At 42.2% G+C, this 23,260-nt stretch overlaps 1 protein-coding gene across 1 annotated transcript in view; it reads left to right on the forward strand.

The window, feature by feature from the left end:
- The window catches only part of ZC3H7A (zinc finger CCCH-type containing 7A), a 1,693,893-nt gene that overhangs the window by 910,187 nt on the left and 760,446 nt on the right, over positions 1-23,260 (forward strand). The window contains exon 9 of the mRNA XM_044089416.1: positions 13,985-14,271. Coding sequence (XP_043945351.1) covers positions 13,985-14,271 — 287 coding nt within the window. The remainder of the gene's footprint in view (positions 1-13,984; positions 14,272-23,260) is intronic.

Consider the following 23,260-nt stretch of genomic DNA (forward strand, 5'->3'; position numbering starts at 1 on the left):
CTGCATATCAACCAAAAAGAAATGCTGGCAGTAATGCATGCCATCGAGGCCTTTCGACAACAGCTTCAGCAAGGCCACCTGCTAATACGGACAGACAACACCACTGTGATGTGGTACATAAACAAGCAGGGGGCACCCATTCTTACCCCCTTTGCAGACTGACAATGAATCTTTGGGAAAAATCACTGAGCCTAAACATACAGTTGCAATCCCAGTTTGTTCCAGGCAAAGACAATGTGCTGGCGGACAGCCTAAGCAGGAATTTCCTAGACCCCCACGAGTGGAGGTTACACCCAGAAATCTTCATACGACTCACCTCGACATGGGGCAAGGCCAGAAGTAGACCTATTTGCCTCCCACCTCAATCATCATCTACAAAAGTTCTGTTCAAGGACATATCATCCACAAGCATGGAAAATAGATGCTCTCTCATTCAACTGGAACTTCCTAAAAATCTATGCATTCCCACCTCTGCCACTGATGACCACAGTATTGCTAAAGATCAAAGCAGAGAAGCCCAAGGGGATCCTAATAGCTCCAGACTGGCCAAGACAGCACTGGTACCCACTACTACGGAGCATATGTCACAACAAAACATGGGCCCTCCCCAATGGCCCCAACTTTTGACTCAACACAACTTCAAGACAGTACACCCCAACATTCAGACTCTACAGCTAACAGCTTGGGAGATCCCATGAATAACCTCAATCTGTCTCTCTCCAAGGAAGTTCAGAGGATACTAACAGAAGCCCGAAGACCATCCACCAGAAATGTTTACTCAGCAAAATGGAAGAGATTCAGCATTTGGAATACCAGCAAGGGTCATGATGCATCATTATTGAGCATCCCTCTCATTCTGGAATATTTGGCAGATATGCTACAGAATGGACTCTCATATTCTTCCATAAAAATACATGCTTCAGCTATTTCAGCTAGATATAACACTGATCCACCTGTGTTTTCACATCCTTTGTTAAGGCAATTTCTTAGGGGAATCAAGAATATAAAGCCACCAAGAAAGGCTCCAGTACCAGCTTGGGACCTCAACTTTGTCCTAGAAAAATTGACTCTACCTCCCTTTGAGCCAGCAGCTTCTGTGGACTTACAATTTCTCTCATGGAAGACAGCTTTCCTGTTGGCAATTACCTCAGCAAGAAGGGTTTCGGAACTACAGGCCCTAATGGCAATACCACCTTTCATAATCTTTCACAGAGACAGGGTCTCCTTACGAACCAACCCTACCTTTATGCCAAAAGTGGTATCTAGGGTTTCTCTGAATCAAGCCATTCACCTGCCTACTTTCTTTCCCAATCCTGAGAACAAAGGGGAAAGACTGTTGCATACCTTGGACATTCACAGACAACTTCACTACCACCTGGACAGAACCAAGACCAGTAGGAAGTCTGATCAGCTTTTTGTAGCTTACGCCCCTAGAGTACAAGGAAAAGCAATTTCAAAACAGACTATTTCAAAATGGATTGGACATTGCATCAGATTCTGTTATTCCTTCCATGGAAAGAGTGTACCAGCCAATGTCAGACCACACTCCACCAGAGCTACAGCCACCTCAACAGCATTCTTAAGAGGGGTGCCTACAAAAGACATTCTAGAAGCTGCTACATGGAGCTCCGTGCATACATTTTCCAAACACTACAACCTTCCTCTATATTCCAGATCCAGAGCAGGCATTGCTTCTGCAGTCCTGCAGGGATTGATAGCTACACCATCCTTTTCTTAGAGCTTTCCACCTCCCCCAGCTAAGCTATGGTATTCAACCCATATGTTATGACTGCAGTTGCATTCTTGAAGGACATAGTACAGTTTTGTACCTACCATAAATGTAGATGTCCGATAGATATGCAACTGCAGTCGGGTTTTTCCTCCCTCCTTCCCCTCTATGCCTTGGGTCCACTCCTATCCCTGTTACCCTTAGCTGGGGATATCTGTTATGGTGTATCTGTTTATTGCTTATTTATTTGTCTGGAAATCTGTTTTATCTTCCAATTTGATTACAGCCTTCCTTGGAGGGCACCTGGCATCTGGGGCAAGAAACACTGAAGAAGATGGCGCCGGCTGATGCTTATGTACTCCAGCCGCTCTGACGTCGGAGAGAAATGCGACATCAGCCGACGTCGGACCCAGACTTTGGAATCCGGCCGACCGTGGGCTGCCTGAGGCAGGACAACCCATATGTTATGACTGCAGTTGCATATCTATCGGACATCTACATTTATGGTAGGTACAAAACTGTACTTTGTCCTGCCTCAGGCAGCCCTCGGTCGGCCGGATTCCAAAGTCTGGGTCCGACGTCGGCTGATGTCGCATTTCTCTCCGACGTCCGAGCGGCTGGAGTACATAAGCATCAGCCGACGCCATCTTCTCCAGTCTTTCTTGCCGCGCGGTGCCCAAAGCAGAAGCAGTTCACAAGTGCCGGTCGGTCAGCTCCTGTATTCTTCAAATCCGAAGTCATCAAAAAAGCTAAGTACCCCGTTGGGGACCTTTTCTTGCCTCAGCCGATGTCAGAAATTACTGAAAAAGTAAATAATTGTTTGTCTTGTGGTAAACAAATACCTCATAAGGATTTCCACTCTTACTGCCTCCCTTGCCTTGGCCCAGACCACGACGTCTCAGCCTGTGCCGCCTGTGCTCGCTTTAACAAGTGCACTCTCAGGCGCCGGGCGGAGTTCGCTGAAGACTTTTTCCGCGATAAATTTGATTATACGATGCCGTCGGAACAACCGACAACGCAGACTCCTAAGAAACGAAAAGACCGGGACCGACATCCTCGGCCCGCGTCTTCCACCGACACCACGCCAAAATTAACCGCGAGTGCTCCGGTTCCCTCTGAGGCGGTTATTCCACCGCTCCGAACCGAAGACACCGCATTACCGATACCTCCGATACCGGAGGCCACTCCGCCAGTTATTGACTTTCCTCCGGATACTGAAACCGAGGAAATGCCCGAGACCATTGCTGTGGATAAGGTCACTCCTGCACGTGGAGCGGCTAGGCCTCCCATGTCCATGTCTATCAAGGCCTACACACGTGCCAAGGCAGCCAGCAAGTCCAAGCATCTTTCTGCTAAGACCTTACCTCAGCCTACTCCTGAAACTCAAATCATGGCTATGGCCGCAGATTTAATTTCCATGATCAAGGGTTCCCAGGCCCATCCTGAGAGAGGATCCCAGACTCCTCCTGATAAGAGGCCTAGGGTTGAACCCCCTGACCCTCTCCCCACAGATGAAGATTCTGAGGACTCTGTTCACTCCGAAAGCCAGGAAGAGCCCTTCCAGACCTACGAGGATTCAGATGCAGAGGACTCTATCCCTTCAGCTTCTCCTCCTGAGGATATGTCTTTTGGGGAAGTTCTGCATTCCATGAGGGAGCATTTTAAGTGGCAAGGCCAGGAATATTCAGATTCCAGAAAGCGCCTTCGAACCTTCCTTAAAAAACCCCAACACAGACCTTTAGCTATACCTCCTGTGCTTGATGTTTTGGATGATTTATACTCTGACTTCAGTGTTACCCCTGATACTCTTCCTCCTGCTCCTGTCAAGCCTGACAGATACTATAGGGTCCCAGAAACACATTCTCATTTCTTTAGGGCCCATGCTGTTGATTTAGAAACAATTTCCCAGGGGCCTAAAGGGGTTTCAGCTACCACCTCCAAAAACCCTTTGCCCTCCGACAGGGAAGCAAGGTCCTTAGAGAGATGGGGGAAGAAGGTCTACACCTCCACTACTTTATCTATGAGAGCTCTCAATTGTCTCTTTCACATGTTTCAATATCAGGATTTCCTGTTAGATGATTTACAGAAAAGATTGGCCTCCCCTGAACCTTTAGATAGGAAGTCTTTGCAGGAGGCTGTACACAATTCTCAGCAAGTTAGCAATCACTTTCTACAGTGTGGATATGATGCATTGGAAGCTTCATGTAGGGCAGCTATGACAGGGGCAGTCATTCGTAGACATGCATGGTTAAAAGATCAACCTTTACCAGATCATGTTAAGGCAAAACTTCTTGATGCATCCTTGGAAAAGAACAAGCTTTTTGGTGCTAATGCTAAAGATGTGTTAAAGTCCATTGAGGAAAAAGCCAAGTCAGTTCAGACAGTCAAAGATTTCCTCCAGGTTCAGCCACCTAGATTCAGCAGGAACTGGCCTTCTAAAAACTGGTCCTTTCCTAATCCTGAAAGATTTCAAAGGGGCAAAAGCAGGCGTGCCCGAGGAAGAGGCCAATTCAGAGGATCCTACAGGGGATGACAATGGCAACCAGGAAACCAAAGAAGTGACACAGGGGTTTCTCCCACCCCACAGGGACATTCTCAATGACTTTCCTCTAGGTCCGCTGACCAAGGAGCAAGCAGAAGCTCCTTTGGGTGGAAAATTATCTCTGTTTACAAGAAATTGGCACAAACTGACAAAGGACAAATGGATTTTGGACATTATAGACCACGGTTACAGGTTCCATTTTCATACCTTGCCAAGAAAACTGGGTATGCCAAACCTGCCACAAAACCAGAGGGCAGAGGCTATCAAGCAAATTTCTCTGCTTGCTCAGATCAAAGCAATAGAACAAGTTCCACAACAAGAACAAGGTCAGGGATTTTACTCAAGACTGTTCCTTGTTCCAAGAAAAGAAACTCAATGGAGACCAATACTGGACTTGTCCGCTTTAAACACTTTTCTCATAGTACCAAAGTTCAAAATGCTGACTCTACAGCAACTCCTTCCCATGCTGGGCAAGGGGTCTTGGCTGATTACTCTAGACCTCAAGGAGGCATACCTGCATGTCCCTATCAGACACAGCTGCAGAAGATACCTCAGATTTCTTGCAGGGCCAGAGCATTATCAATTCTCAGCATTGCCATTTGGCTTATCTACTGCGCCCAGAGTATTCACGAAATGCCTAGCTTCAGTAATTGCTCATTGCAGGCTCCAGGGGATTCAAATCTACCCGTACCTGGACGATTGCCTCATACAAGCGGACGACAAACTGACTTTGACAAAAAACTTGAATTATGTCATACATTTGCTACAGGCTCTGGGATACACAGTCAACTTTCAAAAGTCAAGACTTCAGCCATCCCAGCAAATTACCTTCTTAGGAGCCAAACTAGACACAGCCTCTCAAATGGCTTACCTGACAGAAGACAAGCAAAAGAAGCTAACTCTTTACTTCAAAACTTTAGCAAAGCTCACCCAGATAACTGCAAGGAGATTCCTACAGGCCCTGGGTTACATGGCATCCTGCATTCTCCTGGTACCACTAGCAAGACTACACATGAGAAAGCTTTAATGGTACCTAAAAAGCTTATGGTCTCAACACAGCAACAACCTAAAAGCAACCATACCACTCATTCCATGTCTTCAAAAGGATTTTCTATGGTGGGCCTCAGTAAGCCAGTCAAACACAGGTATGTCATTCAAAAAACCTCAGATAACACAGACCATGACCACAGACGCCTCAGACCTTGGATGGGGGGGCACACATGGAGGGCAGATGTATTCAAGGACAATGGTCTCCAAAGGAAACACATCTGCACATCAACCAAAAAGAATTGCTGGCAGTAATGCATGCCATCGAGGCCTTCGGACAACAACTACAACCAGGCCACCTACTAATACGGACAGACAACACCACTGTGATGTGGTACATAAACAAGCAGGGGGGCACTCATTCTTACCCCCTTTGCAGACTGACAATGAATCTTTGGGAAAAATCACTGAGCTTAAACATACAGTTGCAATCCCAGTTTGTTCCAGGCAAAGACAATGTTCTGGCGGACAGTCTAAGCAGGAATTTCCTAGACCCCCACGAATGGAGGTTACATCCAGAAATCTTTATACGACTCACTTCGACATGGGGCAGGCCGGACAAAGACCTATTTGCCTCCCACCTCAATCATCAAATACAGAAGTTTTGTTCAAGGACATATCATCCAAAAGCATGGAAAATAGATGCTCTCTCATTCAACTGGAGCTCCCTAAAAATCTATGCATTTCCACCTCTGCCACTGATGACCACAGTGTTACTAAAGATCAAAGCAGAGCAGCCCAAGGGGATCCTAATAGCTCCGGACTGGCCAAGACAGCACTGGTACCCACTACTACGGAGCATATGTCACAACAAAACATGGGCCCTCCCTCAATGGCCCCAACTTTTGACTCAACACAACTTCAGGACAGTTCATCCCAACATCCAGACGCTACGGCTAACAGCTTGGGAGATCCCATGAATAACCTCAACCTACCTCTTTCCAAAGAAGTTCAGAGGATACTGACAGAAGCCCGCCGACCATCCACCAGAAAGGTTTACTCAGCCAAATGGAAGAGATTCAGCATTTGGAATACCACCAAGGGCCATGATGCATCACTTTTGAGCATCCCATTCATCCTGGAATATTTGGCAGATATGCTACATAATGGACTCTCATACTCCTCTATAAAAATACATGCTTCAGCTATCTCAGCTAGATACAACACTGATCCACCTGTGTTTTCACATCCTTTGTTAAGGCAATTTCTTAGAGGAATCAAGAATATAAAGCCCCCAAGAAAGGCACCAGTACCAGCTTGGGACCTCAACTTTGTCCTAGAAAAATTGACTTTACCTCCCTTTGAGCCAGCAGCTTCTGTGGATTTACAATTTCTCTCCTGGAAGACAGCATTCCTGTTGGCCATTACCTCAGCAAGAAGGGTTTCGGAATTACAGGCCCTAATGGCTATACCACCGTTCATAACTTTTCACAGAGACAGGGTCTCTTCTGAACCAACCCTACCTTTCTTCCAAAAGTGGTATCTAGGGTCTCTTTAAATCAAGCAATACACCTGCCTACCTTCTTTCCCAATCCTGAGAACAAAGGGGAAAGACTGTTGCATACCTTGGACATTCACAGACAGCTTCGCTACTACCTGGACAGAACCAAGACCAGTAGGAAGTCTGATCAACTTTTTGTAGCTTACGCCCCTGGAGTACAAGGAAAAGCAATTTCAAAACAGACAATTTCTAAATGGATTGGACATTGCATCAGATTCTGTTATTCCTTCCATGGAAAGAGTGTGCCAGCCAATGTCAGACCACACTCCACCAGAGCTACAGCCACCTCTACAGCATTCTTAAGAGGGGTGCCTACAAAAGACATTCTAGAAGCTGCTACATGGAGCTCCGTGCATACATTTTCCAAACACTACAACCTTCCTCTATATTCCAGATCCAGAGCAGGCTTTGCTTCTGCAGTCCTGCAGGGATTGATAGCTACACCATCCTTATCTTAGAGCATTCCACCTCCCCCAGCTAAGCTATGGTATTCAACCCATATGTTATGACTGCAGTTGCATTCCTGAAGGACATACTACAGTTTTGTACCTACCATAAATGTAGATGTCCGATAGATATGCAACTGCAGTCGGGTTTTCCCTCCCTCCTTCCCCTCTATGCCTTGGGTCCACTCCTATCCCTGTTACCCTTAGCTGGGGATATCTGTTATGGTGTATCTGTTTATTGCTTATTTATTTGTCTGGAAATCTATTTTATCTTCCAATTTGATTACAGCCTTCCTTGGAGGGCACCTGGCATCTGGGGCAAGAAACACTGAAGAAGATGGCGTCGGCTGATGCTTATGTACTCCAGCCGCTCTGACGTCGGAGAGAAATGCGACATCAGCCGACGTCGGAAACAGACTTTGGAATCCAGCCGACCGAGGGCTGCCTGAGGCAGGACAACCCATATGTTATGACTGCAGTTGCATATCTATCGGACATCTACATTTATGGTAGGTACAAAACTGTACTTTCATAGGTGTGTACTAGGCTAATGGCCCTGGAGCATTTACAAGTCTAGCCCATAGAAGTGCCCTGGCATCATGCTGCCCGACGTTAGTTCCCAGTGCCTCTATTAAGTAGAGCCACTGGAGTGATCCCTGGGGTGAACTTTCTATTTCCCATCCACTCATCAATATTTCTGTTGAAGAGGGCCAGTGAGGTACTCTGCTTGACATGTATGGGAAGTCTATTCCAGAGCATGGGCAGTCTCTGGGTTAGGAGCCTGTCTCTCCAGCATGTTCTGTTGATTGTAGCAATGAGGTTGAGGTCTCTGGAGCGTGTGTTGCAGAGGGATTGGGATTTCTTTAGATGTAGCATTTCTAACCGAGCTGGGTCAGACATGGCTTTGTAAGTCAAGCACAGGGCGCCTCTTAGTAGACGATATGAGACAGAGAATAGCTGGAGTTTTTTGAGTCTGTCCATGTAGGACAATGTTTAAGGCCTAGGATCCTCTTCATGAGGTACTTTTGTGGCCTTTCCAGCTGTTGGATGTGTCTAGTGAGGTACATGCCAAATGGGGCATTATACTTGATGATTGGCCTAATGAGGGAAGAATAGAGAGAGATGATGACCTCTTTCTTCCTGGATGCAAAACCCTTGGTAATGACATGGGCCCCATAGAAGGACTTTCTGACCACAGTGGTAGTGTGCTGGTTGAAGAAGAGGTTGCTGTCAACCTGTGTCCCCAGATCTCTTACAACGCCTTCAGTGCTCAGTGGGCTCTCATTGATGTGGTAATTAGTGGAAACTGAGTTTTTCCCAAAGGGGATGACGACACATTTTTTTGGCATTAAGCTTAAGACCATGGTTTCGACACCAGTCATTGGTCTCAGTGAGGCCTTTTTGTAGGATGTCTGCATCACTTTGGGAGTTAATAATGGCTCCCAGCTTGCAGTTGTCTGTGAACGTGGACAGCCAAAGCCCCTCCATGTTGGCCTGGACTTCTGAGAAGTAGATACCAAACAGGAGAGGACCCAGGACCAATCCTTGTGGGACTCCACTCGTGACTTGTTGGCAGTCTGACTTGGAGTCCGCTACTTTCACACTGTGGGTTCTAGCTGTGAGCCAATTTGCAACCCGCCTAGTGATATAGGGATTGATGTCTAGTTTGGTGAGTTTATCAATAATTCCTGAGTGTGGAATGGTATCAAAGGCCTTAGCCAGATCAATGTAGACTGTATGAACTGCCTTGCCCTCATCTACAGCTCTGGTGACTGACTCAAAGAAGTCAACCAGGTTGAGCAGGCATGATCTACCTTTCACAAAACCAAACTGAGTGGGATCTAGAGTTTAGAGATTCTCTATATCCTTGTTAATTAGGTCCATGATGATGCACTCCATAGCCTTATATATCAGACTCATCAGGCTAATGGGGCGATAATTCCCAGGGTCTGTAGTCACTCCTCCTTTATGGAGAGGGATGACTGTAGCAGTGCACCATTCAGTAGGGACAAAGCCTGAGGTGAGGCTGTGATTGACCAGGGCACACAGATGTGGTGCTAGTTCACTTTGTAGTTAATGTGGAACACATCCAGGGATATTATCGGTTCCCATGAAAGCTGTATTCTTAGCCTTGGACAATGCAGCTTTAACTTGTGCAGAAGTGTGCTGATCAGACCTGTCTGAATTGATGATTGCTGGTGGAAGGCTTATTGTGTGCTTTCCTGATTGGTAGTTGGCTTAAAACTTGTTTCTGTTTACTTGTATTTAATCCTCACATTTGTGCAGGCTTTAACATAGATACTCAGAGCTACTCGTTGTTTGGTGGCTGTGCTACTGATTGCTCAGAATCTGTTTTCACCTGGAGCAATCCACTACTGAAAAGACAAAAAAATATTTTTTTTGCACTTCTTTTATATACTCCGACTGCACTTTAGCAGTTTCTAAGGAATTTGCAGTTATTGTTCTACTTTATAGCAACCCCCCCCCAAAAAAAAAAAAAAAAAAAACTATACTAATGCTGATTTAAGTAGTTAATTGCACTGTATTACATTGTGTCTGTTAGTTATAGGGCTGTTGTACGTGGTTTATGTTTTTCCTGCACCCTTGTGGCAGAAGTGTGCTGATCAAATCTGTCTGAATTGGGGATTGCTGGTGGAATGCTTGTTGTGTGATTTCCTGATTGGTAGTTAGCTTAAAACTTGCTCTCTTTGCTTGTATTTAAGCTTTGCATTTGCACGGTGCTGCTCTTCGCACAGCGGCAGTTATCAGTGCCCTGTAAAGATGCGAAAGCCTAGAAGCTCAGTTTTCCCTAAACAGCTGTCAGTGAAACCCTTCCAAGCTTTTCTGCTGCTCTAGGAGCAACTCAGTTGCACACTGATAAGTGCTGCCTTTTTGATCTACCCTAGTCTTCAAAATGTCTAGGTCCCTCTTGTTGTCTCGGTGCTATCAGCACAGTCTTATCAAATTAACCCATCCCCTTCCCTAATAAAATATACAGTAAGAGCTTGCTGTCATGGAAATGCAGTTCCCCATCCTCTCTCTGGCCAGCCTGAAAACATGGGCATCCTGAGGCAATGTAACAATTGTCTTATGTATACTGACAACCACTTACTCCTGAAACAAATACTTTATGTGAGAGATGTAGTTACACTATGATAGTAGAGGCAATACTCTCACATAAGGACAAATCAAATGCCAAACAGGTTGTCAGCACTAAATAAGGACACGACACGTAAACCCACATATGCAGAAGTGCTCACTAGTAACTTACCAAAAGATCAGAGACCTTCCAAAAGGAACCCACTTGCACACACATAGCAATGCAAAAAACAACCACAACACATAGTAACACGCGCGCGCAAACACACACACACACACACACACACACACACACACACACACACACACACACTGACTCCATTACACGAATGTTCGCCTCACCAAGCTGGATAAATAGCGGGTTATGGTTATCTGCCTGTCAGATACCAGGATTCGTCAAGTCACTCAATCACAAGTACTAGTATGACTCTGTACATGTGGGAGTGAATGACTTGAAACATACCTTATTGGACTATATGAAGAGAGACATGACTGAACGCTCAGATTATGTGTCACAGGCAGGTGTAAGCCTAGCCTTCAGCAGCATTCTACCTTTTCCAAAGATGATGCCACAGTACAAACAAAAAATGATTGACTTTAACAATTGGCTTAGCTTCTGGTGTCATTCCAAGGGGATCCAGTATCTTTCAGCCTAAGAAGACATGATCGACAAGCCACTCTGCTTTGCCAGAGATGGTCTGCAATTGTCTCCGCTAGGCTTTCAGATACTGGCAAAGGCATTAGCCACCCCTATTGTACGTTTGTTAAACAGTATCAAAATGATCAACCAACATAACAAAATCCTCTCTAGATAAACTCAAGGTACTGCTGCTTAATGCTAAAAGTTTAAACAAAAACTGCACTCCCTGGAAGCACTCCTCCCTTTGGAAGATGCTGCCATCTGTGCAGTCACCTAGATATGGTTCAAAGTTGCAGAAGACACACCGGCCATGCTGAGCTACAATGCCTTCCCTACCTTCAGATCACAAACTGAGTATGAAAGAATCAAAGGAGGAGGTGTATCCATCTTCATTAAGGATAAGTACCCCTCTTAGCCATCAAACAATATGACTTTCTTGAGCTACTCCATGTCCAATTAACTATAGGCAAAGCCCCCTATCACATCATAGCTAGCTATAAGTCCCCCACCATGAAACAGAAAAAGCATACCGCATACCTGGACGTACTGGAGTCACTTGCCATACAGCCCAACACCCTACTCATGTGTGGTCTTAATAATCCCATCTACCATCGACTGAGAAACATACATGATCATAAACATGCTGGCACAGAGGTTCTTAGAATTTGTCAGTGCAAATGCTCTGGAACAGCTAGACAGCACACCCACAAGAGGCTCAGATGTCCTGGACATAGTACTTATTAATGTGGGCGAGCACTGCACCCCCCCTCCCTGTGATGTCCTCCCTGGTAAGATCGGACCATAAATCAATCTCGTTTGATGTGATTATAAGACCAGATAGCCCATCAAGCTCAAAAATGCCTAAGAATTTTTCAGAGACAAATTACCTCCTACTAGGTGATGGTATAAGAAGTTTCAAAGTCCACTCAGACACATGTAACATGGGACTCATATATAGAGTTGTACACCAGTGCCCTGTATAACCACTCAACCAGGTCTTGCTGAAAAAGTAAGCCACCCTGGTGGACCCGTAGTATCAACAGGTTGTACAACTTGAAAAAGAAACTAATGTCCAAGAACTAGAGGGAACTGACTCAGCAGAGGAAGAAACCCCTCTCTATCTTAAACAAACAAATCAGAGATCTTGTCAAGTACTCCAAAGCTAATTATGAAGCAATAATAGCCTCCCTAGCCAAGGATGATCACAAGACATTCTTTAACTTCATCTGAAATCTAAAAGGGAGTACCCAGCTATGCACTGAACTGGTTTTGGATGACACCACCCATACTCAACCGGAGGTAATAGCCAACCTGATAGCTGACAGATTTGGCACAAACTTCATCCCCCTGTCTCCTCCAGTCAACCCCCAAGGTATACCTGCCACCATTCCTCAGCCTGTTGTCTGAAGAGACTAGGTCATCTTGGAGCTCTCTAAGGCCAAAAACACAGCATCGGTGGGACCAGACAGCATCCCATGTTTCCTTTTAAACAACTTAAAACATGACCTAGCAGACCCACTTGGATCCCTGTTTAACCACAGCCTGCGAACTGGCTATGTTCCTGTGGAATGGAGGACAGCAACAGTAGTCCCTGTACGGTTTACATTTTTCTCATTTTCTCCTCTGACCTAACTGCACTTACTTTGGTAGTACCAGTGACAGATGTGGGAGGTGAGCTATCAGCGGTGAACATGCCCTTACTTCCTCAAGGGATGTTCCTTCCCAGTGACCCTGCTGCTCCCCTCAAAGCTGTGTTCTCCTCTGCATCCTCCATGGAGTTTGCACTGTCCAGTGTGCCTCTTGAGTGCACACAAACCCCTTTCACTCCCACCAGGGGAGGTGACCTGCTATACCAATTCACTTCTCCCCCTCTCTGCCTGGCTCCTACTAAGACTGGGCTACTAATCAAACCTTGGTTATATGGATTGTAGTAAGGAACCTGTCTCTATTTGCAACTGATCTATAAGAGGCTAAAAATGAACATTAATGTGTGTAAAAAGATACCTATGAAGATGGTATCCATTGTTAAGATAGGTGGGACATGTTGAAACTAATATGGTAGGACAAGCTAGTGATTTTTTGTTTTTAAAGGACACAGACATCATAAAGTCTGTAACATGATACAGAAAAGGCTTATTGGACCTTATAGCAACATTTCATTAAGTAATATTATAAAAGTAACACAAATTTTATGGACTGGTAGATGTAAGTATAAGTAAATGCTGATTAGTTTGCTGTGAGGAACAGAGCAAGCTTACAATAACTGAGTTTAAGGCTACCTCACAGCAGCAATGTAGAAGCTTAACTTGGTAGTTTAACTAAGTTAATTGAAATGTGCAGCATTTAAGTACAGACTGTGGTCTGGTACTTGTGCCAGACTTTGTGAAGCATTAGTTCATTGCTTCACAAATAAGGTGATTATTATCGAGTGGTCTACCTAGTAAGTTGCATACGCTAGCACAACTGATGTTCTAGAAGAAAAATGTGTAATTGTTTGCCTCTCTAATTAGCTTAGTTTATTTGTTGACCCATATTATCTTACAGGGATCACCATATTCTGTGTAGAGGAACAGGGGAAAAAAGCTTCACATAACTGACATTGCCTTAGAAGAGCATGCAGTTAAAAACAGTAAGCATGACTACAGCAAGTAAACGTTCACATAACAGAAGAGCACATTGTGTGTTATGCACAATGTTTACAATAATTCTGCCTGTGTTTTAGTATCACGTAGTAGGTGACAGAATTATATTTTAACTGTGTACAGTAATTGACTGAGAATTGTATAAGACAGGTGAAATTAGCATGGTTTAGATGTGTATATCTATGACTATGCGTTCATTTCATTGCAGCAGCAGATATAGAAAGCATAGACTCCTCTAATCCTCTTTTATCACATTGTTGTATTTTGTTGGTTGTAATGTTATTTTGTAGTTTTAATATTGTTTGTGATCTGCTTAATATTTATACTTGTCATTTTAGATCTGTTGGAACATGGCAGTGAATCAGTTTCTGCTTCTTCAGTTACATCCATGTCTGGGAATGACATTTTTACTTCTGGGAATCAATTTTCTCCCATATCGGTGCCTAGTCCAGCATCCCCAGTATCTCAGCAGATGGACAAGCTAAGCACTCCTTCTGTGCTAGCGAATGGGAGTACTGTGTCCTTGCCATTACCCAAATCCCACTTACATGGTGTAGATGAAGATATAATTGGGGATGAGCTGGATGAATTGCTGGACTCAGAGGGTGATGCAAGTAAGATTACGGTAATAAGTTACTTTATTCTTGGATTTAAACAAATTTAGTCTTATTTTTTTATTCACAGTAGTCCTTACACATTTTCAACATATTGATCACTGCCGCAGTAGCCTTTTTTATATGGGTTATATCCTGCCAAGGATATAACAGCTGGCCAGATTCCAAAGCTTCAGGGCACCTCCTCACAAAAAAAACTGGAAAGTGGATGCTCTGTCCTTCAGCTGGAGAAACCTATCAGTCTAAGCCTTTCCACCTCTGCCTCTGCTCTCCAAAGTTCTGCTAAAAGTCAAACAGGACAAACCAAAAATTATTTTGATTGCTCCAGACTGGCCATGCCAACACTGGTACCCACTCCTGCACAGTGAGTCACAAATTTTGCCATGTCACCTGCCTCAGACACCTTCCTTACTGTCTCAGCAGGAGGACCAAATTCTGCACCCTCAGCTCCCAACATTGAAACTTGCAACTTGGTTAATCACTTAAATTCACCTGTGATGGATTTTGTCTTGGAGGCGAGAAGACCTAGTACTAGAAAATCTTATGCTGACAAATGGAAAAGATTCTGTGCCTGGAATCAATCTCAAGGGATGAGCACAGCAGCACCCAATTTACCTCAGATTTTGCATTACTTAACTGAGATGCTTCACAAGGGCCTGTCTTTTTCCTCCATTAAAATCCACGCCTCAGCCATTTCAGCTCATTACAACACAGAACCTCCCCTCTTCTCTCATCCTCTGCTCAAGCAGTACCTCAGAGGGGCCAAAAACTTGAGACCACCCAGGAGACCTCCAATCCCTGCCTGGGACCTTAACTATGTATTGGAGAAACTCACTCTACCTCCTTTCGAGCCAGCTGCTACTGCAGACTTAAAATGTCTTTCTTGGAAAACAGCCTTCCTTTTAGCAATCACTTCAGCTAGAAGGATATCTGAATTACAGGCCCTTATGGCAGTGGAGCCTTTCATCATCTTTCATGCGGACAGGGTGTCACTCAGGACCAATCCATCTTTCATGCCCAAGGTGGTATCCAGTGTGGCTCTTAATCAGTCCATTCATTTGCCAACTTTCTTTCCCAATCCACAGAACAAGGGGGAGCGGTTTCTGCATTTATTGGATATGCACAGACAACTTAGATTCTACCTGGACAAGACTAAATCTCAAAGAAAATCGGAACAACTGCTGGTAGCATTTGCTGCAGGGGCAGAGGGGAAGGCTATTTCAAAATAAACCCTTTCTAAATGGATAAGACATTGCATTCATTTTTGCTATAAGCACCATGGAAAACCTATCCCCCAGGGGATCAGATCTCATTCCACCAGGGCTGTATCTACTTCTGCAGCCTTTCTCAGAGGGGTTCCTACCAGGGATATTCTAGAAGCTGCTGCCTGGAGTTCAGTTCATACTTTCACCAAGTATTATCACTTACCAATTTTCTCTAAATCTAGAGCTGGCTTTGCCACTGCTGTTTTGCAGGGCCTTATAGCTGGTCCTAATGCTGTATAAATCCATCCTCCCAACCATAGCTTTGGGAATCTACCCAAATGTAATGACTGCAACAGTGAAACATGAAGAACATAGTACAGTTGTGTACACTTACCATAAATGTAGATGTTCGAGTGTATTCACTTTGCAGTCCTGGTTACCCTCCCTCCAGGCCCCTGTTTTTCTCGTAGTATACCTCTACTTTCTTTTACTATGCTTACAAGCCTTTTTGGTGTATTTGCTTTTGGTGGGAGGTATATTTTTGTGTTTTTAATTTTATTTTGCTCCCCATTTGGGGGGCACATGACATCTGGGGCAAGAAAAACTGAAGTAATGGCGTCAGCTGCATGTTTTATACCCCTGATGACCTGACATCATGGAAGAAGGGACAGCAACCGACGCAGGACCCAAGACTTTGTTAATCAGGCCGACTGAGGGCAACCTGCCAGCAGATTACCCAAATGTAATGACTGCAACAGTGAATACACTCAAACACCTACATTTATGGTAAGTGTACACAACTATAATTTCCTTTTGGGGTAAAAACTTCTTTCATTTAGTAATTTTGTATAATATTGAATGTTATTTTAAAGCTAGGAGTTTGTGCTGTAACATTCTGTCATGAGACTTTACTGTACTTTTAAACCAGAGCCCTGTTTTGTTCCTGTCAGTTTAAAAATTGTTTAAAGTAACTGAAAAACATTTTTCTGTGGAGAAAGTGTGAATATTTTACTTTGTGGGACCAGCAAAGTATATTAAAGGGCTTTTTACTATATTTGTCTTTGGAAAAGTGAATTTTGAAGACTGGAACAATTGGTCATCCTTCCAGCCTCAAAAAGAAAAAAAAGTTAAGCAAACAGTTTTTGCCATCACAACAGGCTAGCAGTTTCCCTTAGCTACAAGTGGGTGACCCTCTATGACCATTAGTTGTACCTCAGGCCACTCATCCTTTACCCCAGAACACTCTGGTGTAGCACTTATAGCCACTATGGACCAGGGATTAGCCATGTCCTTTGTGGCTGTTTGGAACCCCTCAGTGGGCAAGTGAGAGCCACTGCTCTTGGTGCTGGGAGAGGGAACAGGGAAAACTTTTCTATTTTGTCTGAATGTTGTCCCATCCCTGGGGACGCTGCTGCCAATGCCATTAATAACACTGTGTTTTTTTTTCAAACACCTTTATTGAATTATCACTTGTGACATAGACAAATTTACATTCATATAAAACTAATTAAACTATATTAAAATAAACATATTTCATATATATTGCTATTTATCATATGATGTAAGTAATATTACATCAACTTTTCAACTTCTGCCTTTTTTAAACAAGAAACATCTTTATTAAACCATCATTTACTACATAGGCAATCATACATTTATATAAATGAAAACAAACCACACTGACATAGTCCTAGTGACAAGCATTTTATAAGTGATGTATAACGTTTGCAACTAGGAGTGTGTCAGTATGGTTTGTGATATAATCTACCCAATCTTTCAAGCTCAAACATTACATAGCTCATTTAAGCCCTTCTACCTTTTAGACCTCATTCCTCCCTTGTATGTATTATTCCCCACAGTTCTCATTTTTTCCTGTGTAGTTTGCTCCTACCCTTTTCTAAAGATCTCAGTTCCAGTTGTTTTACCTCTGTTACTATATTTACTACTTCCAGTAAGGTTGGTTTAGATGTTGATTTCCATTTTCCAGTAATTGCTTTTTTGGCAGCAACCATTATTGGACACAGCATGGCCTTACCATGTCTAGACCATTCCGATTCTGTGTCATAGCTCAGGAAAATCATCTCCCTCATCAGACCAGTCTGCCCACTCAGCATCTCTGCCAATGCATCCCACAGGGAATCCTTAAAGTCCCATAACTCACCGCACTCCCAGAAAATATGTTCCCAATCACCTCTTTCTTCTCCTTCACATCTCCAACATTTACTGTTTGCCTGAGGAAAAATTCTCTGGAGTCCACTTGTGGTGTCAAAATATCTGTGTAAATATTTCCAGGCAAAAATCCTAAATCTTCTAGATTTCTTGCATATTTGGGAGACATACATATATCCTCCCACTCCAGTCTCTCTTCCCAATTCTTTCTAACCTCCTCTGATTGATTCTTATAGTTATCATGCAGTATTTTATATGCTGTACTAATTATTCCTTTTTTAATGGCAGCTTCTGTTCTAGATTCTGTTACAAACTCTACCATTGCTGGTCCTTTATTTAGGACCTTCCTATTTCTCCTTTTGTCTGTTGTCTGTATCCCTAATTGCAGTCACCCCTATGAGCAGAATCTCCTTTCTTCATTCCCATGTTCGTTTAGTTCTGAAAATACTTTCTGCTATTATGTGTGTATAATATTCTGCATGAGTATTGTTATTCTCCCTAAAGGCCTGCATCCAAAATCCCACTCTCTTCGTTTCTTGAGCTTTCCCCCCTGTTTCATCATCATCCCTTTCCACTTTGAATTATTGTTTTCTGCTTGTGCTATGTATACGAGTCTTACCTATGTAGCTCTGAAGTACCCCTTCAAATTGGGTAATCCCAATACTCCCTGTTCTGCTGGAAGAATCAGCTTATCCCATTTGACTCTTGCCATCTTCCTCTCCCAAATAAAGTCCTTCAGCTCTTTATTAATTGCTACCCTCAACTTCTCCTCTGGTTGATAAAAATATGCCTGATCTGTGTATAAGACTAAAGGGATTAAACCATTTAACTGCTTGCATCTTACTATTCGTATCCATATAACAAAGTTTCCATTTTCTACGTTTTTGTATTATCTTTTGTTTGGTCTCTTTCCACATATCCTTAGTTGCCACACTAGAATAATTTTTAATCCATACTCCTAAATATTTCATTTTATTGTGGCCCCGTACGTATGGGCATTCCTGCACCAGTTCATGTGTGGGTACATAATTTACAGCTATTGCCTTTGTTTTAGCTTCATTAATTTTGTATCCTGAAAAGAAATGAAACTGTCTCAAAATGCTCCACAACACCACAATGTTTTTTTTTCTGGTTTTGTTAGGTACAAAATAATATAATCTGCAAATAAAGCCAGCTTTTTCTTGACTACCATACCAGTTATATCCTTGAATTTTTGAGTCCCTTATTTAATGGGTCTAAATATAATGCAAATTATAAAGAGGACACCCCTACTCAAGCAGAAATTATAAGAGAGGATTTCATCCACTTTAATTTTCTCTTTCTCCTAATGAACCTTATACTTTTTTCAGGAAATGCAAATGCGTCCATTGCCCTGCTTATAAAGTCCCAGCTTATTCTGTCAAATGCTTTCTCTGCATCAAGTCCCACCAACAACAATGCTATTTTCTTACATTCTGCTTCCCTCTGGATCATCAGTGTTCTGTTAATGCTGTCAAATGTTTGCCTCCCCTCCACAAAACCACATTGATCCATATCTGTCAGTTTTGGCATTTCTTTTGTCATTTTTTTAACCATTATAGACATGACCACTTTATAATCATGGTTTAGTATTGAAATGGGCCTGTATGAAGCTGAATCTAATGGATCCTTACCCTCTTTAGGTATTGCAGCTACCAATGCTTTCTTCCAGGATGATGATACTTCTGTTAAGATACTGTTAAACAAAACCTTCTATAGCTTCATCATTTTTTTCCTCATAGCTTTCAAATTTCCAAAGGAATACCATCTATTCCTGGGGACTTCCTTGTAGATTGGTTATACATCACAATTTATCTCATCTCCTCCTATCCTAACCGTTAGTAATTGAGCCTCATCTACCTCTAACCTTGGTATATTTAATTCTTCCATAAACATTTCCATTTATATCTTTTCTTGATTTTCATATTTCTCTGCTTTATAGAGACCCTCATAGAATTTCCAAAATATTTCTAATACCTGTACAAGAACTCTTGTTCCCTTTTTTGTTATAGGCTCCCTAAATTTGCTGACAGTCCTTTCTACATTTTATTGCCTGAGTCATTGTGTTAAAACTTTTTGTGCTCTAGTGTTATTATCAAAAACAGTTGCTTAACAGCAATCTTTCTAAGCTTGTGGGTATTATCGAGGTAATCCCGTATTTTATGCCTAGCATTCTGCAGTTGATCCTCTTCTTGTTCTGTGAGATTCCCCCTATTCTGCAGTACTTTAACATTTGTCAGTTCCTCTAAATAATTCTTGTTACTTCTTAACCATAGCTCTCTTTCTTTTATTTCCAGTCTATTTTTAAACCCCACCTTAATTTTATCCCACTCCCTAGCTATATTTTCAGAAGAAATTTCTATCCTCTCCAACAGCTCCTAAATAATCTCCACTATCCATTCTTTAAATTCCTCTCTTTTCAACAGATAGGTGGGAAAGTACCAATGTCTCTTTTTTATTTCATTACCCTGTGTTTTTATTTTAGCTGTTATTGGCGTATGATCTAAAGTAGTTATTGGGTAGTTATCAAGACTTTCAATTAAATGCACATGTTTCTGTGAAATGTAAATTCTGTCTAGCTTAGCCCTGTTTTTGTATCTTGGAGAATGTGTAAATTCGTTCCAAAGTCCTGTTACTGAATTTGCAGCTTCCATGCTAAATATTTTCATAAAGTTCTTCAAAAATCTACCCTCCCTTGTTATATTTTCCCTTCTGGGCCCCAGTCCTCACGCATAAGTAATATTATTTCTCCCAGAATTTTGTTAAGCTTCATTATAGCAATTTTAGGTGGAATGTAAATACATGCCAGTGTAATCCTCCTCCCTTGCCAGCAGCTCCTTAGCACTACAAATCTGGCACTATTATCTTTTTATCTTCTTCTATCATTATTGGAGCGCCTCTTAAAATTAATATAAGTACACCTCTTTTCCACTGTCCCAGGTATTCTGCTGAATAACCATCATGAAAACCTTTCTTTATCAAATTCACATGTTCAGTTTCTTTCAAGCATATCTGTTGTAACACAGCCATTTGCACTCTACATTTTTTAAATATAGTTCACTAATCTTTCTTGTTCGTAATTATCTGTGAGGCCATTTACATTTAAAGATATGAAAGAAAGCATCATTGTATTAGAAAATTATTATTCCCACCTTTTATGTATAACACCTTTTTTGTTAAATGTCTAGTTTCAGCTTTTGTGTTAACATGCATACACTGTTTGGTAGGTTGAACTTTTATATAGTTGTTTCTTGTCATATCCATTTGAACCTATGTCACAGCTTATAAAACTTTGTTTTATTGAAAGCCTCAAAAAAGAAAAACACACCCCAATACCCCCTAAAACCTATTAACTTAATACTAACACACAAAACTATGTACACCTTTAAATATTGAAGTTTTACCCTCCTAATAGGAACAAAAGTCCCAAACTGACAGCCACACTTACAGACTTAAGTTCGCTCAAGAGAAAGGCCATCCATGCTAATATGCATGGCGCAGCCTTTCTACTAAGTGCTGATTAATTTTGACTTATCTTTATAGCTCTCCCAGCTGGGGAAACCCCCTGCATGTTTTCAGAGAACATTATCTCCTAGCCAGTTTCTCTTTTTTGTCCTCACCCAATCACTCTGTACTATTTAAGAAAAAAAGATCTTTACTTACAGTTAACTTTTTCCCTCCTCTTCCCCTCCCCAAAGCACTTTTCAGAACACTAATGACATGAAGTAGGGCTTATGTCTAGAGTCCCCCACAAGTCCAACAAATTCTGAAAAAGATCACTATTTCCAGATTTTCTTCTTCTGTCATATTTCACAAATATAATTAGTGCATTGTATTCCCATATTAAGTTAATGCTTTTATTACTGTTCATCTCCGAAATCCTCTCTCTGCTTCATTTCTAAGGTATTTTCAATTCTGTTAGTCAACTCTCCTGCTCCCTTCCTTCTCTCCAAAATTTCCCGTTGAAAATTTTGAAAAGGTTTCACAGGTACAGTCCCTCTGTGGTCTTTATTACCAGAAGAACAAGAAGCAGAATATACTACTTTTTCACAGGTTACTTTTTGTTGGTCAGACTTTTGTATTTCTTCCTTAGCATGTACTTCATCAAAAAATGATTTTGTCCTTGCAAGGAAGAATACATTAAAGACAGCTGGGTATAGCAGTTTGATTCACACACTTGCATCTCAACATTCCCTGAATAGTGGAATAAATTTGCTCCTCGTCTGTCTGGCGTACAAAAACTAATCATTCTCCACAAACACTCTGCTGTCTCCCGCTTTTAGTACTTTGTCCTTCTGCCACAATTTTTTCAGAATCAGCTCCTGCTGGTAGAATTGAATTTTTGCTGTTAAAGGTCTAGGTTGCTTTCTTATAGCCAGGTTTGGAGCACACACACAGTGTGCCCTTTCAACTAACAACTCCTGCTGTGGAGCACCCGTGCAGTTGTTTATTTGAGCTTTCATAAAATTAAAGCAGTCTGTTCCCTCCAGCTTCTCTAGTATAGCTGAAAATCTCAGGTTTTCTCTATGTGCTCTATCCTCTAATTCTATTATTTTTTGAAACATCTCTTCTTGAGCAGTCGCATATTCAGCCAACCTTTTCTTAATTTCGACCTCTGATGTTTGCAGTTTTATCATCTCATTTGAATATCTATTTAATCCATTTTTCCAGCCTTTTGTTGTTTGTGTTGATATACTCCATCAGTGTTGTGTTTATTTTAACCAGATATGCATACAGTTGTCTTGTATCTTCCTGCAGGTTACTGGAAGTCATGTATGAAGGTTGCATTTCTTTTTGCTGAACAGCTGCAGAACTTTCCCTAGTCAATGTTTCTTCAACATTTTTGTAATTCTTTATTCCTGGCATCAAGGTAGTACACTTACTAGCCAGTTACTGAAATTTACTCATAAACAGAAGTCTACTGGCCCTCTGGCGAGTTTCTGTTTTCACACTGGGAGAGCTAGAAATAAGCTGTTACTCAATGTGTAGCCATCTTGGAAGTGCCATTAACAACACTGTTGGCCTCATTTTTCCTGTTAGAAAAGAAACAGAAAACTAAACATGTATCTACTTCTTAAATTTCCTTAGATGGGAGTATTTTACTGGGTCTGGCTATTCATCCTTCTTGTAAAGTAGTTTCTGGTAAAAGAAAGAGGGATACCTCCTTTGCTGAAGAGATTATTGATTCTGAATTTGGACTGGAAGATGAAGAGACAGATACAGGGTTTTCTTCTCAGATTTCTGATTCAGACTCGGAGGAGAGCTCAGTTTCTGCCTCTCCCTGTGGAAGGTTCACTTTCTCTGAAACTGGTTCTAGAATGTGCCAGTATTTTCAGTGGGAGGACAGTGAGGTTTTTCAGTCCCTAAGAAAATACTATGAGCTGGTACAGAAGGAACTTCCAAAACCTGCACCCATTCCTTCAGTTCTATCAACTCTGGAGGATGTGTGTGTTACTTCCTACAATTTTCCTGAGAGCTAGCTGCCCCTAAAAAGGCAGATAAGATGTATAAAGGTCCTCTTTCTTTTAAGTTTTTATATGGTCTCCCCAAACCTGATCTAGCAGCTGTAGCGTTAGTTAACCCTTCTGCTGCTAAACATTGTTAATTC

Source organism: Protopterus annectens, chromosome 12.part0 (assembly GCF_019279795.1).
Source record: "Protopterus annectens isolate FY-2018-M chromosome 12.part0, PAN1.0, whole genome shotgun sequence".
NCBI classification, from domain to species: domain Eukaryota; kingdom Metazoa; phylum Chordata; order Ceratodontiformes; family Protopteridae; genus Protopterus; species Protopterus annectens.